The sequence below is a fragment of the Babjeviella inositovora genome (genome assembly GCF_001661335.1).
Source record: "Babjeviella inositovora NRRL Y-12698 unplaced genomic scaffold BABINscaffold_6, whole genome shotgun sequence".
Taxonomy (NCBI): Eukaryota; Fungi; Ascomycota; class Pichiomycetes; order Serinales; genus Babjeviella; species Babjeviella inositovora.
In genome coordinates, this window is record NW_017566843.1 from 470,149 (window position 1) to 483,545 (window position 13,397).

The 13,397-nt window shown below is 46.5% G+C and overlaps 6 protein-coding genes across 6 annotated transcripts; 2 read left to right on the forward strand and 4 right to left on the reverse strand.

Moving 5' to 3' along the window:
* Positions 1-106: 106 nt before the first annotated feature.
* On the reverse strand, positions 107-631 carry BABINDRAFT_36195 (pyridoxal 5'-phosphate synthase; the record flags this gene model as incomplete). Its single annotated transcript, XM_019131758.1, has 1 exon — positions 107-631. One exon carries the CDS (start codon positions 629-631, stop codon positions 107-109), a length of 525 nt encoding a protein of 174 aa, XP_018985207.1.
* Positions 632-804: 173 nt separating this feature from the next.
* On the forward strand, positions 805-3,072 carry ORC4 (origin recognition complex subunit 4). The gene has a single exon (XM_019128868.1). It carries the CDS (start codon positions 818-820, stop codon positions 2,594-2,596), a length of 1,779 nt encoding a protein of 592 aa, XP_018985208.1. The 5' UTR covers positions 805-817; the 3' UTR covers positions 2,597-3,072.
* Positions 2,673-4,655, reverse strand: SST2 (GTPase-activating protein; the record flags this gene model as incomplete). Its single annotated transcript, XM_019131767.1, has 1 exon — positions 2,673-4,655. One exon carries the CDS (start codon positions 4,653-4,655, stop codon positions 2,673-2,675), a length of 1,983 nt encoding a protein of 660 aa, XP_018985209.1.
* Positions 4,656-5,454: 799 nt separating this feature from the next.
* On the reverse strand, positions 5,455-8,115 carry BABINDRAFT_161554 (beta-glucosidase). The gene has a single exon (XM_019128869.1). It carries the CDS (start codon positions 8,011-8,013, stop codon positions 5,512-5,514), a length of 2,502 nt encoding a protein of 833 aa, XP_018985210.1. The 5' UTR covers positions 8,014-8,115; the 3' UTR covers positions 5,455-5,511.
* A 1,029-nt stretch (positions 8,116-9,144) lies between these two features.
* On the reverse strand, positions 9,145-11,354 carry GCD11 (translation initiation factor eIF2 subunit gamma). Its single transcript, XM_019128870.1, has one exon. The coding sequence runs from the start codon at positions 10,966-10,968 to the stop codon at positions 9,388-9,390; it is 1,581 nt and encodes a 526-aa protein (XP_018985211.1). The 5' UTR covers positions 10,969-11,354; the 3' UTR covers positions 9,145-9,387.
* A 180-nt stretch (positions 11,355-11,534) lies between these two features.
* BABINDRAFT_161557 (uncharacterized protein) lies at positions 11,535-13,174 on the forward strand. Its single transcript, XM_019128871.1, has one exon. It carries the CDS (start codon positions 11,654-11,656, stop codon positions 12,896-12,898), a length of 1,245 nt encoding a protein of 414 aa, XP_018985212.1. The 5' UTR covers positions 11,535-11,653; the 3' UTR covers positions 12,899-13,174.
* The last annotated feature ends 223 nt before the right edge of the window (positions 13,175-13,397 follow it).

Here is a 13,397-nt window from a genome sequence, read left to right on the forward strand (position 1 = left end):
AGGGTTAGTATCCGATACCCACGGAACTCATCCGTACGACATGGCCATTTAGAGACAACTTAGTCTACGCCCTTTTTCTTTTTTTTTCTATTCGTAAATTCACTATTTAATATTCATTAACGTTGTTGTTCGTGTCGGCGACCTTGGCAGCCTTGAGTTCGATCAAAATCAATTCGATATCACCTTCAATAAAGGCCTTGGCTTCTGGGTTCAACTTCAAGAGCAAGGCCTGGTAGGCAGCTCTCTCGTCGTCATCATTGGCCAACAACCGAGCCTGTCCCGTTAACGTGATCGATACTCTGACCAATTCGCGCTCGTTAAGCGTCTTCAACATGGCCAACAAGTTGGAGTCGGAGCACGGCGCGCCACTGGCATCTGTCGCGGCGCTGTTAGACCAGTCATGGATCAATAAAGACACATGTGGGTTGGCCTTGATGTTTTCCACCTTTACGGTGTTCTTAGGCGACGCCATGATCAAGAGGTTCTTGTTATTCGCGGCGTCGTAGACGTATGTGTAGTTCATAAGGGAAACGTGGGGAAAGCAGTTGGCCGGGTTGGCCGTGGCCAAGTGCACAAACTTGGAGGATTTCAACAAAGAGGTAACCTTTTCTGGCAATTGGTTAGTGGACATAATGGATGGAGATATCAGAGGCGTTACACAAAAAGGATTAATAATCGGCTGATATACGCGGCGTGACACAACAGATGTCAAATTTATCCCGCACACGTATCGAGATTGCCTGCATATAGTCCAACATCTACAGAAAAACATTGAGATCAGTCTGATGGGAGACATCTTTTTAACAACCATATAGCTATGAACGGAAGAGCCGACAAAAGCCTTGCTGTGAAATTTGAGTGTGATAGTGATGAACTCATGAAACCAGTCTCCGTTGATACCACGTCTGAAAGTGACGAAGAAACGCTAGTGAGCTCTAAAGACATACTGGTTTCACAGATCACATCAAGACGAAGCAAGCGTTTTCCGGGAAGAATGGAAGTTGCAGGATCAAAGAAACCACGACGAAACATACCCGACGAACCTCTAAATACTTCCGAACCAGAATTGGAAGCGGAACGCTTCGAAGGCGAGTCCGAAACAGAGATTAACGCCAGGGAAAAATCGGGTGAAACAATGGTATCCCCTGGTATTTCAGATCCAGCTAAGTGGCTGAAATTTTCCATCACCCAGGAGGAGGTGGATAAGCTCCGTTCAAAAGTGATGGCGCAGGTGACCAACCGTAACAGTTCAGGCTTACTCTATGGCCTTGACAAAGAGCAGCACGAGGTGTACAGACTTCTTGAACGCACGATTAGGGACAATGAGGGGCACTCGATTCTCCTTATCGGTCCGCGTGCCTCAGGGAAAACTGCAGTGGTGGCGAAATCATTACGCTCCTTGAGCTTGAAATACCCAAAGCAGTTCATCACAGTCAAGCTTAATGGATACCATCAGTCAAACGATAACATGGCGTTGCGTGAAATCGCCAGGCAGTTAGACGAGCAGTTAAAACTGGGCTTTGGTATTGATGCTACGGATACTTTTGAAAAGCGTGGGTTAAACGACACGTTCCAGACCATTTTGGATATTTTGGACAACAACAAGCAGTTTGTCGCCAGTGACAATGAGGAAAAGACTCTTCGCACAGTGGCCGTAGTGTTTATCATCGAAGAGTTTGAACGATTCACCTATCACAACCGACAGACGTTGTTGTATAATCTCTTTGACCTCTCGCAGAATTCCACCACCGCGGTTTCGGTAGTGGGTATCACCACCAAAATTACGGCCAGAGAAATGCTCGAGAAGAGAGTCAAGTCTCGTTTCTCGCAACGTGTGATCCAGATCGCGAACCTGAGTACGTTGGATGAATTTGTCTCCAAGTGCCAAGAGAATTTAATGATACGAGAGGTGTCTGATTTAAACCAACAGTACGTTGCATTATGGAATGAGGAAATTACACGCATGTTTCAGACGGAGATCTCGGTACGGAAGATTCTCTTCCAAAACTTTTACACAGTAAAGAATATCAAGGAGTTCCTCAATTGCGCGGTGTACCCGCTTTCCCGCATTTCCGTTGCCAGCCCGTTCCCCAAGGCCGGTGATCTTGGCAAGTATTTCCACCTGTTGACTCCAAACTATCTCCAGTCCACTGTTGATGGCCTCTCAGAGTTAGAGACTTGCTTGCTTGTGTGTGCTGCGCGACTCATTGAAAAGTTAGGGCTTGACATTGTGAACTACAACTTGGTCTACGAGGAGTACACCGCACAGATCAAACGCTTGAACGCTTCCACTTCGCTCTCGTCCACCACGAATTCGTCGGGGAATATGAATGCCGGTATGATGTTGCAAAACCACAAGGCATGGTCCAAAGATGCATGCAAGTATTGCTGGGAGAGACTCCAAGCTCAAAAGTTGATTATCGACTCAGTCAGCACCTCTGTCTTTGCGAGCGGTCCTGTGGCGGGTAAGCTCGCTTCCCTGGGGAGCGCTCGACTGAACGAGGATTCCAGAATGGTATCGGTGGCGATTAACTTGGAGGAGCTTGGCCACTTAATCCCAAGTTCCAGCTTCATCAAGTCTATGACCACCCTCTAAGAACACTCTTATCTGCATAGATGCTACAATAACTTCCGTCAAGGATTCTAATACAGACACATATATTAATGCACACCTATAGCGTCACTTGTATTTTTGTACTTTCAGGATACAGCAGAGAGGTAAGAAACTTGGGAAAGGAATCAATCTCCATCAACCGATATATTTTTCTCTCCACCTTTTCGAGCAACGGAGTGATGGTATGAAGAAAACGAGAAACCTCACTAAACTCAGTAGGGGACACAGAAACCATCGAAGCTATTGGTCCTTCCGTCACCCCGATAACCTTCGGTCCTCCACCTTGCATATCACTGGAAACCATACCCAGAAGTCTCTCTTCGGTCGTACTCGGGCTTTCCATGAAGTTGAAGTGTTGCATAATAGGTGAGTGAGGATGCACCATCACCTCTCCAATAATCTCTCTAATCTCGTGGTTAAGGTTTAACTGTAGCGGAGCTCCAATGGCGATATAAGACGTATAAATATTGTAAGCACATGATAAGCACTCGTTGGAAAGATTGGCGACGGCATCGCTCAATTGTATATTCTTGCGAATGGCCATGGATCCCTTCTGGTCTTGGAAGGGATTTACCACTTGGCTGAAAACCAGACTGTTTTCCTGTCGGAATTTCTCCGTAACCTTCATGCCTTTGAGGAGATTGAGATATGCTTGGTACAATTTTTGATATTTCTTTAGCTCAAGATACACCTCCAAATTCTCAGCACAGAAACGCTCCTCCAAGTACCTCTTGAACACGTACCGCAAACCGGGATCCCGCAAAACATCCTCAAGGTTGGTTTCCCTTTCTGCCACAGACCTGATAGAATTGGAACTTCCCTCGCCACTTGATCTGTGGATATCTCTTATACTCCCCGTCTTTAAACAATGAGTGGAATGCTCAATTTCTGACAGAGTGAGTACTACCTGCGGGCACGATAGATTCCATTCCATTTCTTCAACACCCACAATATTCAAGGCATAATATGATGTTTTAGAGACCTGAAATCCGTTAGCAGGACTGGTGGAAGGAGTTAGTCTTACTGGTCGAATCAATCCACTTGTGTGAATCAAATTAAGAACGGCCCTCGCCTCTCTCGCATACATAATGTCCGTGCAATCCATGAGCCACTGTAAGGCAGCTTTCCCGGTAAAGGTATACTGGAGCTGGGTATTATCGGACCCGAATTTCTTGTTATGGAACAACCTGACGCCTTTATCTGAAACGTAATACTGCACATGGGAATCCGATTCGGGATTAGTGAAAAACCTATGGGCAAATGGTGAGACCTGTGTTGGGGTTTCAGGCATCTGAGAAGGGTTTCCCTTACAGGTAGAGGCAGCCCCAATGTCATCCCAATGTACCATAAAACTGTCAGCCGTAGAACCAAAGTCAAACAAATCATTAAAGAGCTCCTCCTTTCCTTTTCTGATGGATATTGGATCTGGATCACTACTGGGGCTCCATACATTAGGAGAAGGACCCATGAGTTTTGCAAAGACAAGGTGAGAGAGATACTGCAGGTAGATAATCGTATCGGTAGCGATACTTCGCTCAAAGGCCAAGAGCTCCATAGAATTAAAGGGACTCAGCAAGATTGGGGGCATAAGATTCCCCTTAATCCCCAATTTTTGACAAAATATCTGAAGAACGGCCACACCCTTGGCCGTTGGTTGCAACAACACCCCATGCTTCGGCTCAGAGCGGGTTCGGTCAGCTGGTGCGTGAATCATCTTTGACTCCATAAATGATTTCAACAAGATGGTGGCAAGCTCGGTCTTAACGGTGTACGATATGACAGTACTGGTGTATTCCAGGTTTATGGTTAAGTTGAGGTGGGCCATTGTTTCGATTGCACGCTCAAGTGTGAAGGCATACGGAAAGGTCTTGGCAGACAAAGGATTAAACTTCGATTTAGGCACCTTGTCGTCGAGGTCGAGACATATGATCAACAAGGAAAAAATATCTTTTAAATCCTTGGTGTATATACATCCGTTGGGTGCTCTCTTGAGTTTTCGAGATACATCTTCGTGGAGGGTCTGAGGGCTAATCTCGATCATTGACTTCCTGCGGCTGGTGAGCATGACTGGAACTAGATATAAGCCCCCAGACCACCACGTAACAAAATATATGCGACTTTTCCTGTTTATATAGCTTTAATATCTCTTTAGAACTATTGCACGCTCAGGTACAATTCGTTTAATTATGAAACGAAGTGGCTACGCGAGAGATAAATCCTAAGGAGCCGCATGGCCTGCGAATGTATTGAACCCGTTGCAGACGGAAGGTGCATGAAGCCTCATTTCGGATCTGCTAGATTCCCACTAAGCATGAGATTTCCACTTGCCTCATATTTTATCGGTCCATGAAAATGTCGTTCCAGTCTCTTGGCTGGTATTTTTCATGTGCGAAATTAAATCACATCGCAGGATGCAATAACCATTTGTGTGTCTATCTGATTTCTGAGCCTATTTAGGTGTAAGCCATAAGTCTAACAGGAACTGTATTTCCTTTCTGCAAGGGAAGATTAGGCATTTCTGTCTTGTTTTGAGAGATTAAACTGGTCAATTTTTTATAGGTTACACTGTCCTCGTTATCTCCGCAACCAGGGTTTAGAGTGGCCTTTACCGCCACTTTACTGATTCGATACCAATCTGACTTGATACTGATCTTTCGACCCTGTTAGGATTCATGTGACATTACATCTTGTGTGTTTTACGAAAACAGATAAATAGTGGAATTGAAACATTAAGAACCATTATTTGTCACAGATAAAAGTCCAATCGTGGACAAAACGGTCACCATTCTCTAGTCCCACCACAGTTATCCTGTAATCTCTTACACTCTCAAAACGATACTATAGAATGTCCAAAATGGAATATATTGTATAAATTTCAGAAGTACAGATAGATGCTTCTAAAGACCAGACCACAAGAAACCCTTCTCCAAGGTAACACTCTGCTTCACAGTAGTATTATCAGACGAGTCACCGACAGAGATCAAGTACTCACCCTTCTCACAGTTCCACTTGCCCTCATACTCGTCGAAGAAAGCGGTGGCATACTTGATTGGCAAGGTGATTCTTACAGTCTTTGTCTCGCCGCTCTGTAATTTAACCTTGGAGAACTCTCTCAACTCCTTGATAGGTCTCTCGACCGATGAGTCAACAGCGCCGACGTAAACCTGAGCAACAGTGGAGCCAGCCTTGTCACCAGTATTCTTTACCTCGACGGAAACATTAAAGTTCTTTTCATCCTGCCCGACCTTCAAGTTCGAGAACTCGAACTTGGTGTAACTCAAACCAAAACCGAAGGGGAATAAAGCAGGTCTGTTCAACTTTTCATAATACTTGTACCCAACGTAAATGTCCTCTCCATACAAAACCTGACCCTTGTTGGACTTGAAGTTGAAGTAGGCTGGGTTGTCCTCCACTCTCTTTGGCCATGAAAGAGATAACTTTCCTGACGGGTTGACATCGCCGTACAAAACATCAGCAATACCGTTACCTAACTCGTTACCACCGAACCAAGCCTGCACTAAGCCTGGAACCTGATCAAGCCATGGAAACTCCACTGGAGTTCCCGACTGATTCACCACTACCACGTTTGGATTAACCTTGACAACGGCAGCAACCAACTCGTCGGTAAGACCTGGCAATTTCATGTTTGCTCTATCATAGCCCTCAGACTCCCATTCCTGGGTGAGACCAGTGACCAACACAACCTTATCGACGCTCTTAGCCAACTCAACAGCCTTGGTAATCTCTGTTCGAGCATCCAAAACGGCCATAGCTCCAAACTGGATCCCTCCAGCACCAGCGATCGAAGTATCAATACCCTTGTAGTGTTGGGAAGTAACTGGAGAACCCAATTCAACTCTTACCCTGTAAGGCTTGCCTTTTTCCAAGCTGATGCGACCCTTCTCCTCAATGGTACCCTGAGCAAAGAAAAAATCACCGCTTGTATGCTTGGTTTTATTGTCAACCACTAGCTTGTCATCCACAAAGATCTGAGCGTCACCAAACACGGCAGCACCAAACACGTGCTCCCCAGTAACCTCAGGGGTGAAGATGCCTTCAAAGTCCACATACAACTTGCTTTCGAACTTTTCATGCATGTAGTCGACCAAGAATATGAAAGAACTGGAGAGATTGAACGAATCAATCTTGGTCCTTCCTTCAGTTCCTCTTGGTTCGAGGTAGAAGTTACCCACAAAGCCAACCGAGCCGTCATCACGGGTCAACTGTGGACCCAAGGCCGGAAGCATCTTGTTGGCAGTGGCCCCAATGGTGTAAGGAACGTCCTTTCCGTGTCTCTTGCAGATCCCTTCGTACGGAGTAATGGTGTGGTACGGCAAAAGGGAAGCCGAGCCACCCCCAGAGTTGGCACTAACCTTGGCGTTTGGCCCGATCACCGCAATGGAATCAGACGGCTTCAATGGCAAGATACTGTTTTCATTCTTCAACAAAACAATGGAGTCCGCAGCGAGCGTTCTCAACTGAGCAGTGGTCTTAGGGGTGTTGTTATCCGCATCTTCAGGGGCGTTTTCCGGAATACCCGACTTTTGGCACCACTGCACAAGCTTCAAAACCGATCTGACTCTGTCGTCGATAGTATTCATGTGGATCTCCTTGGTTTGGACAGCGTGTGCCATGGACTTTGGAACTCTGATCATCGGCTTCCCTGGCATCTCCAAGTCTAACCCCGCATCCACAGCTTCCTTCAAGGAGTAGCAGCCGAACCAGTCACTCATGACCATTCCATCCCACTTCCACTCGTCGCGCAAAATGTCGTGCAACAAGAACTTGGATTGCGACGCGTGTTCGCCATTGACCTTGTTGTACGCAGTCATTAATGCCTTCGGGTCAGCATCTCTCATTGCGAGCTGAAACGGCATCAAGTAGATCTCTCTCAAGGCTCTTTGGGTGACCACAGAGTTGATGGAGTTTCTCTCAACCTCGATATCGTTACACACGTAGTGTTTGATAGTAGCGCCAATGTTTTCGGACTGCATTCCCAGGATGATACTGGCGGAGGAAAGTCCGGAGAGCACCGGGTCCTCAGAGAAGGACTCAAAGCCTCTACCCCCCAATGGCGAACGCTGCATGTTGCAGGTTGGACCCAAAATAACGTGTGCACCCTTGTGTTTAGCTTCAAGTGCCATCAACTTCCCCGCTTCGTGCATCAACTCCTTGTCAAAGGTGGAGGCTAGCCCGGTCCCACACGGGAAACAGGCGGCAGGAACCCCGTTGAAAAACTTGGTGCCTCTCACACCGTTTGGCCCGTCAGAAACGCGAATCAGAGGTACACTGAGTCTCTCAATCGCCTGGGTGTGCCAGAAGTCGGCACCCGCCATCAACTTGACCTTCTCGTCAAGGGTAAGCTGGGAAATGGTGGTTTCGATGTCAAATGTGGACATATTTTATAGTGAATGGAGTGAATAAAAACTTAGAGAAAGTTGACGGGAAGCTGGGTTCTTATATATAATACCTGAACGCCTAAATGGAAAAAGGCGGCCTGGATATACCCCCGTCAGCAGATGCCACAAAGACTCCGATAATTATCCAAGTAACGGGTGTAGTGCATATAACGAGGGTGGGGTACAGGATTGGTCCCCACTTGCAGGATACTCGGGGGATCTTTCTCGCCGGAGGTCATTTCTACAAACAAGGTCCTCAAAAGAAGTCCGTATACCAACGAATGTAGATAATACTTCCTTGACTCTATATTTCAACAGGGGGGTGTAGCCTATACTTTCATCGAGCTCGCCTAATGCCATACCCCCGATCTAAGCGTATGAGAAGTCTAACGTCAGGGTTAGCTATCATTTAAACACAAGCACCAAAATCTAAAGACTTTTAATGTTCCAATGGTTATCAAAATTCCTGGATACCATTTAACCAAGCGTTACACTTAATATTTAGATAGGGGGTACTGATCAACCGGACGGGTTAGAACCAAAAAGTCTCGGTTGGTTCGTGCGTCGCGAGATTGACCGCCCGAAAGGTAGGACAAGGAGGTTAGGGAATTAAGTAAGGTTTCGGAGCGGCTACATTCATCACTCCGTGTCCGGATTAGTAGACACTGCAGCGGGCTCATAGACCCCTTCGAAGTCCCTACGGATATAGGCCGGCTATAACGTTGTTGTCCAATGGCATTATTAGCTTCCCCGCACATTATTTATTGTGTCTCCCTTTCGGACTTAACAACAAAACTCAATAAATACACTGCCTCGCTACTTCCCCATGCATCGCGGGTAAATGTTTGAAAAAATCTGTACCACATCTGTCAAACCTGTAAACGGTGTACTGCAATCGTTTTACGATGCCACTAGAGTTCAAAATGAGAATCTCGGCGAATCAAAGATAGTGTAGTCACTGTTATACTGTAGAGATAATATTCAGGTCGCGTTCAAAGTTAAAAGGCGACGAAGGCCCGCCCTAGTAGTCCAATATAAACATATATGCAGAATACGCCAAGAGAACTAGGGCCGCTTCTTAAATAACTGCAGTAATAAAAACATTCGAAATGCAAAGGATAAGTAGAATTGATAAATCCCTTACCAGAGGGCTTTCCTGTTATAGTGGGCTAAAGTCATTTTACGAAAATTCTGATATAGGGACTACCACAGCCATTCGGTGGCCTTCCACTGGTGACAGTCGTAGCTATTTGCTAATACAGATGAACAATATTCAATTTAAAGAGGAAAATACAAAGCACCACCGGTGCTGTTTGTCCCTTCATACTGGAGATGATCTAGTATGAAGAGAGGAAATGACATTAGTGAGGGGGTTTAAGCGTTGACTGGCTCTAAAGTGGCACCGTTCTTGATGGTGGCCCAGCCGATCAAACGCCAGTGCTTGTCGATACGTCTGGACAAGGCAATCTTCTCGTCCACCTCAGTACAGGCAGGGGAGGTCAACTGCAATCTGGCCATATCGGCCTTGACAGCAATGACTCTGGCACCGGTAGCGGTGGAACCGATGTTAACCATCAACACCTCGTCCTTCTCCAATTTGCGCACCTTGGCTTGCTTCTGGCCGTCGGTCTTGACACCTAACAAACGACGCAACAAGAAGTAGTTGATTTCGATGTCAGTGTAGATGGATGGCAAGTGGCCCTTGGCACCCACGACCTGACCGACCAATCTATCAGCTCTACACAAGGTAGGATCGACCTTGGTACCCACACCGATCAAACCACCCGGCACGGCAAACTTCAAGTCGTTGTGTTCAGCAAAGAGGGAGACAATCTTGGAGAAAATCGGTTTACACTGGATCTTCCCGTTGTCATCCTTGGTAACGATACCCGGTCTGATTTCAATCTCGTCGCCGATCCGGAACACACCGGTCAAAATAGAGCCACCGGCAACACCACCCTTCAAGTCAGCAATCTCGGAACCCGGCTTGTTGACATCGAAGGAACGAATGACAATCAATCTAGGGGAGGCGGAGAAGTCTCTTGGTGGAACCGGAATGGTGGAGACGATGAACTGGTTGACAGCATCGATATTGTACTTCAACTGAGCGGAAATCGGCACGATCGGAGCACCATCAGCGATGGTACCTCTAATGAACTTGAGAATCGACTTCTGGTGGTCCAACGCACTTTCCTCTCTCATAAGATCGACCTTGTTCTGGAGAATGATAACGTGCTTCAACTTCATGATTTCGATGGCGGCCAAATGCTCGGAGGTCTGTGGCTGCGGACATGACTCATTACCGGCAATTAATAAAAGCGCCGCGTCCATGACGGCGGCACCAGACAACATGGTACTCATCAAGATATCGTGACCCGGACAATCGACAAAGGACACATGACGGACCAACTTGTAGCGCCCGGTACAGCCTGGGCGCTGACACCTTGGAGAGATTTCCTTGTCGGACTTGAAAGAGCGGTAGCAGTCTGGCTCTGGACAGTCGTCGCTCTCACACTTGTAGATCTTGGCGTTGGCGTAACCCAACTTGATGGTAATGTTTCTCTCTAATTCATCCTTGAAACGGACGGTCTGTACACCGGAAATTGCCTTGACCACTGTGGACTTACCGTGGGCGACGTGGCCGATGGTACCGATGTTGATGGTGGCCTGTCTGTTGATGATGTCTGGGGATAATGGCGACATGGTGGAGAAGTCTGGGTTATCTGGCTGTTCTGGTAAGCCACCGCCTTCTAAGAACTCGCGGCGAGCGTTTTCCTCCTCCTCGGCCTCATCGATGACGTCGAAAGACACGGTCTTCTTGGCGGCCTCGTCTTCAGCTACTTCGACCTCATGTTCGTCACCGCTTTCTACTTCATGTTCGTACTGGTAGGACTCTTCTTCCTCGAGGGAACCGCCGATGACGATATCTGGAGTTGCGCTTTGGAGATCGGACATGTTTATGTATATGTTAGCTGGGAGGGCAAAAGCGTGGTAGGCCTATTACTCTTTTAAGGCTTTTTTTCAGTAGGCGCCGGTGAAAAAAAAAAGGTAGGCGTGATGGATATTACGCGTGTAGAGAAGTGCGAACATCGAGGCACTAACTGAATCGCAGGTATGCACACGACATAAAGAGACACGGTCGGGAAGGTGGACTTTTGCCTGAAAAACGCTCAGATAAGGGGGAAAAGGAATCAAACCTATACAGTTGTTGGATAGGGCTCATAGAATATTGGTTGTAATACAACTAAAATTCCTGTTGAATATTTCTCGTGATTGTTACTTGTTGGGATATCTTTCGATTTAGGGGACCCCAGGTATTTGTCCTCACAGGCAAATAAAACCCAAAGCGCATACTAATAGTTTTGTATTTCAGAAACTTAATATGCAGTCTGGGGTCTTATATCTGAAAGCTGCGATACACCTTCCCCTGGTGACAAACTCCTTGGTGGCAAAACCTGCATTCAGTCTTAACGAGCTTTATGTGGCCTCTTCTCTCAGCTCCACGCAAATCCTACTTATACAGCTACACTATATAGTTCTCTTGTAAAAAAAGGTTCATGCTCTTAGTATGCACTTGATAAAATCCCTTAGGCAATCAACACGCGACATCCGCTTACTTTGGTTCTCGGTGCTTCTTCGCATGGCCGCATATGGCGTGACGAACCAGGTCCTCACGATCCACTTGACGGAAATCGGCATCCCCGAGACAAAGATTGGGCTTTTCATGTCACTCACCCTTGTCGGCGACACCGTTCTCTCCTACTTTCTCACCTGGTACGCAGACCGGATTGGGCGTCGCTTGGTGATGCGCCTCGGATGCGTAATGATGGTCCTATCTGGGACAGCCTTCGCTCTCAGTTCGAACTACTGGATCCTACTCTTTTCCGCAATTGTGGGAGTGATATCTCCTTCCGGAGACGAAACAGGGCCGTTCAAGTCAATTGAAGAGGCCTCAATCGCGCACTTAACGCCCTTGAATCACCGTCCAGAGATCTACGCCATGCACTGGATGTTTTCCACCGTGGGGGCCGCCGTGGGCTCGCTTTTCTGTGGGTTTTTGATTGACGGGTTACTTGAAGCAGACTGGACCCATCAGAGTGCCTACCGCTTTGCCTTCTTCATCTATGCTCTCATTGCATGTATGAAATTCGTCTCAATGCTCTTCCTCTCAGATGCGTGCGAGGTGCACAGCGGTGAAGAGCCCCCGTTGCTATCTAATGATGACGAGTCGCAAACCTCTACTGAATTGCAGGATGACTGCAATACTGTCACCGGTTTGTCTCGGGGTACACAGAAAATGTTGTTCAAATTCTTGGTCATCTTCATGCTTGATTCGTTTGGGTACGGCTTTATGACCCAGGCATGGGTAGTTTACTATTTCAAGACTGTGTTTAAGTTTTCGGCTGCTGCTTTGGGAACTTTGTACTTTGTCGTTAACGTCTGCAACTCGCTTTCCTCCCTTCCATCAGCGTATATGGCCAAGGCAATGGGCCCTGTGAAGGCCACCTTAGCCGCACAGGTACCGTCTGCTCTCTTTTACGCGATGATCCCGTTGTGCGGCACCAGCTGGCTTCCTGCTGCGATTTTACTCGTGCTTAACGCCGCCACATCTACTATGGACATCGTTCCGCGCCAGATTCTTCTCACTTCGCTCATGTCAAAGCACGAATTGACCCGTGTGTTGGGGGTTGTGAATATAGGGAAGACGTTTGCGCGGTGCATCGGACCAATCTTCACGGGAAAGTTAGCTAGTATCGGGCTCTTATACGTGAACTACTTTATCACCGGTGGATGCATCTTACTCAGCGACTTTATCTTGGCCGTAAACTTTGGCGGCGTTGACGCCGAAATTCTCCAGCAACAAAGTGTGGAGTATACCATATAGGTATAAGCGTTGAATATGGTTATATTATTTTTGACTATATATAAACAACGTGAACAAATATTGATCATACTAAAAGTGTTATGAAAACATACCTACCGAGGAGTTAGCTGTGATCTTGACTAGCGCCAAGAGCAGATACTGGTGATGTATCGTGAGTAATATTTCAAAGGTAAAAAGATAAAAAAAAAGTGCTAAGTGAAACATTTAATCCGGATGGTTTGTTGTAATAGGTTAAGAGAAATGGATGATAGTCATACCAGCTCAAGCCATCAAGACAGTTCTGAAATAACTTTAATAAACGATAGATCACTATAGTCTTGTACCACATAATAAAATACACAAACCTTCCAGACTCTTTACTATATCTCTAGTTTTGTTCTTCGTGGACATAACACGATACATTTATATGTACTTATCCACTAATAGTTGTGAGAGGCACTTATTTTCCTAATAATGTAGGTTCATGTAAGAGAATCACGCCCGTGCCTCATTAGTCAAC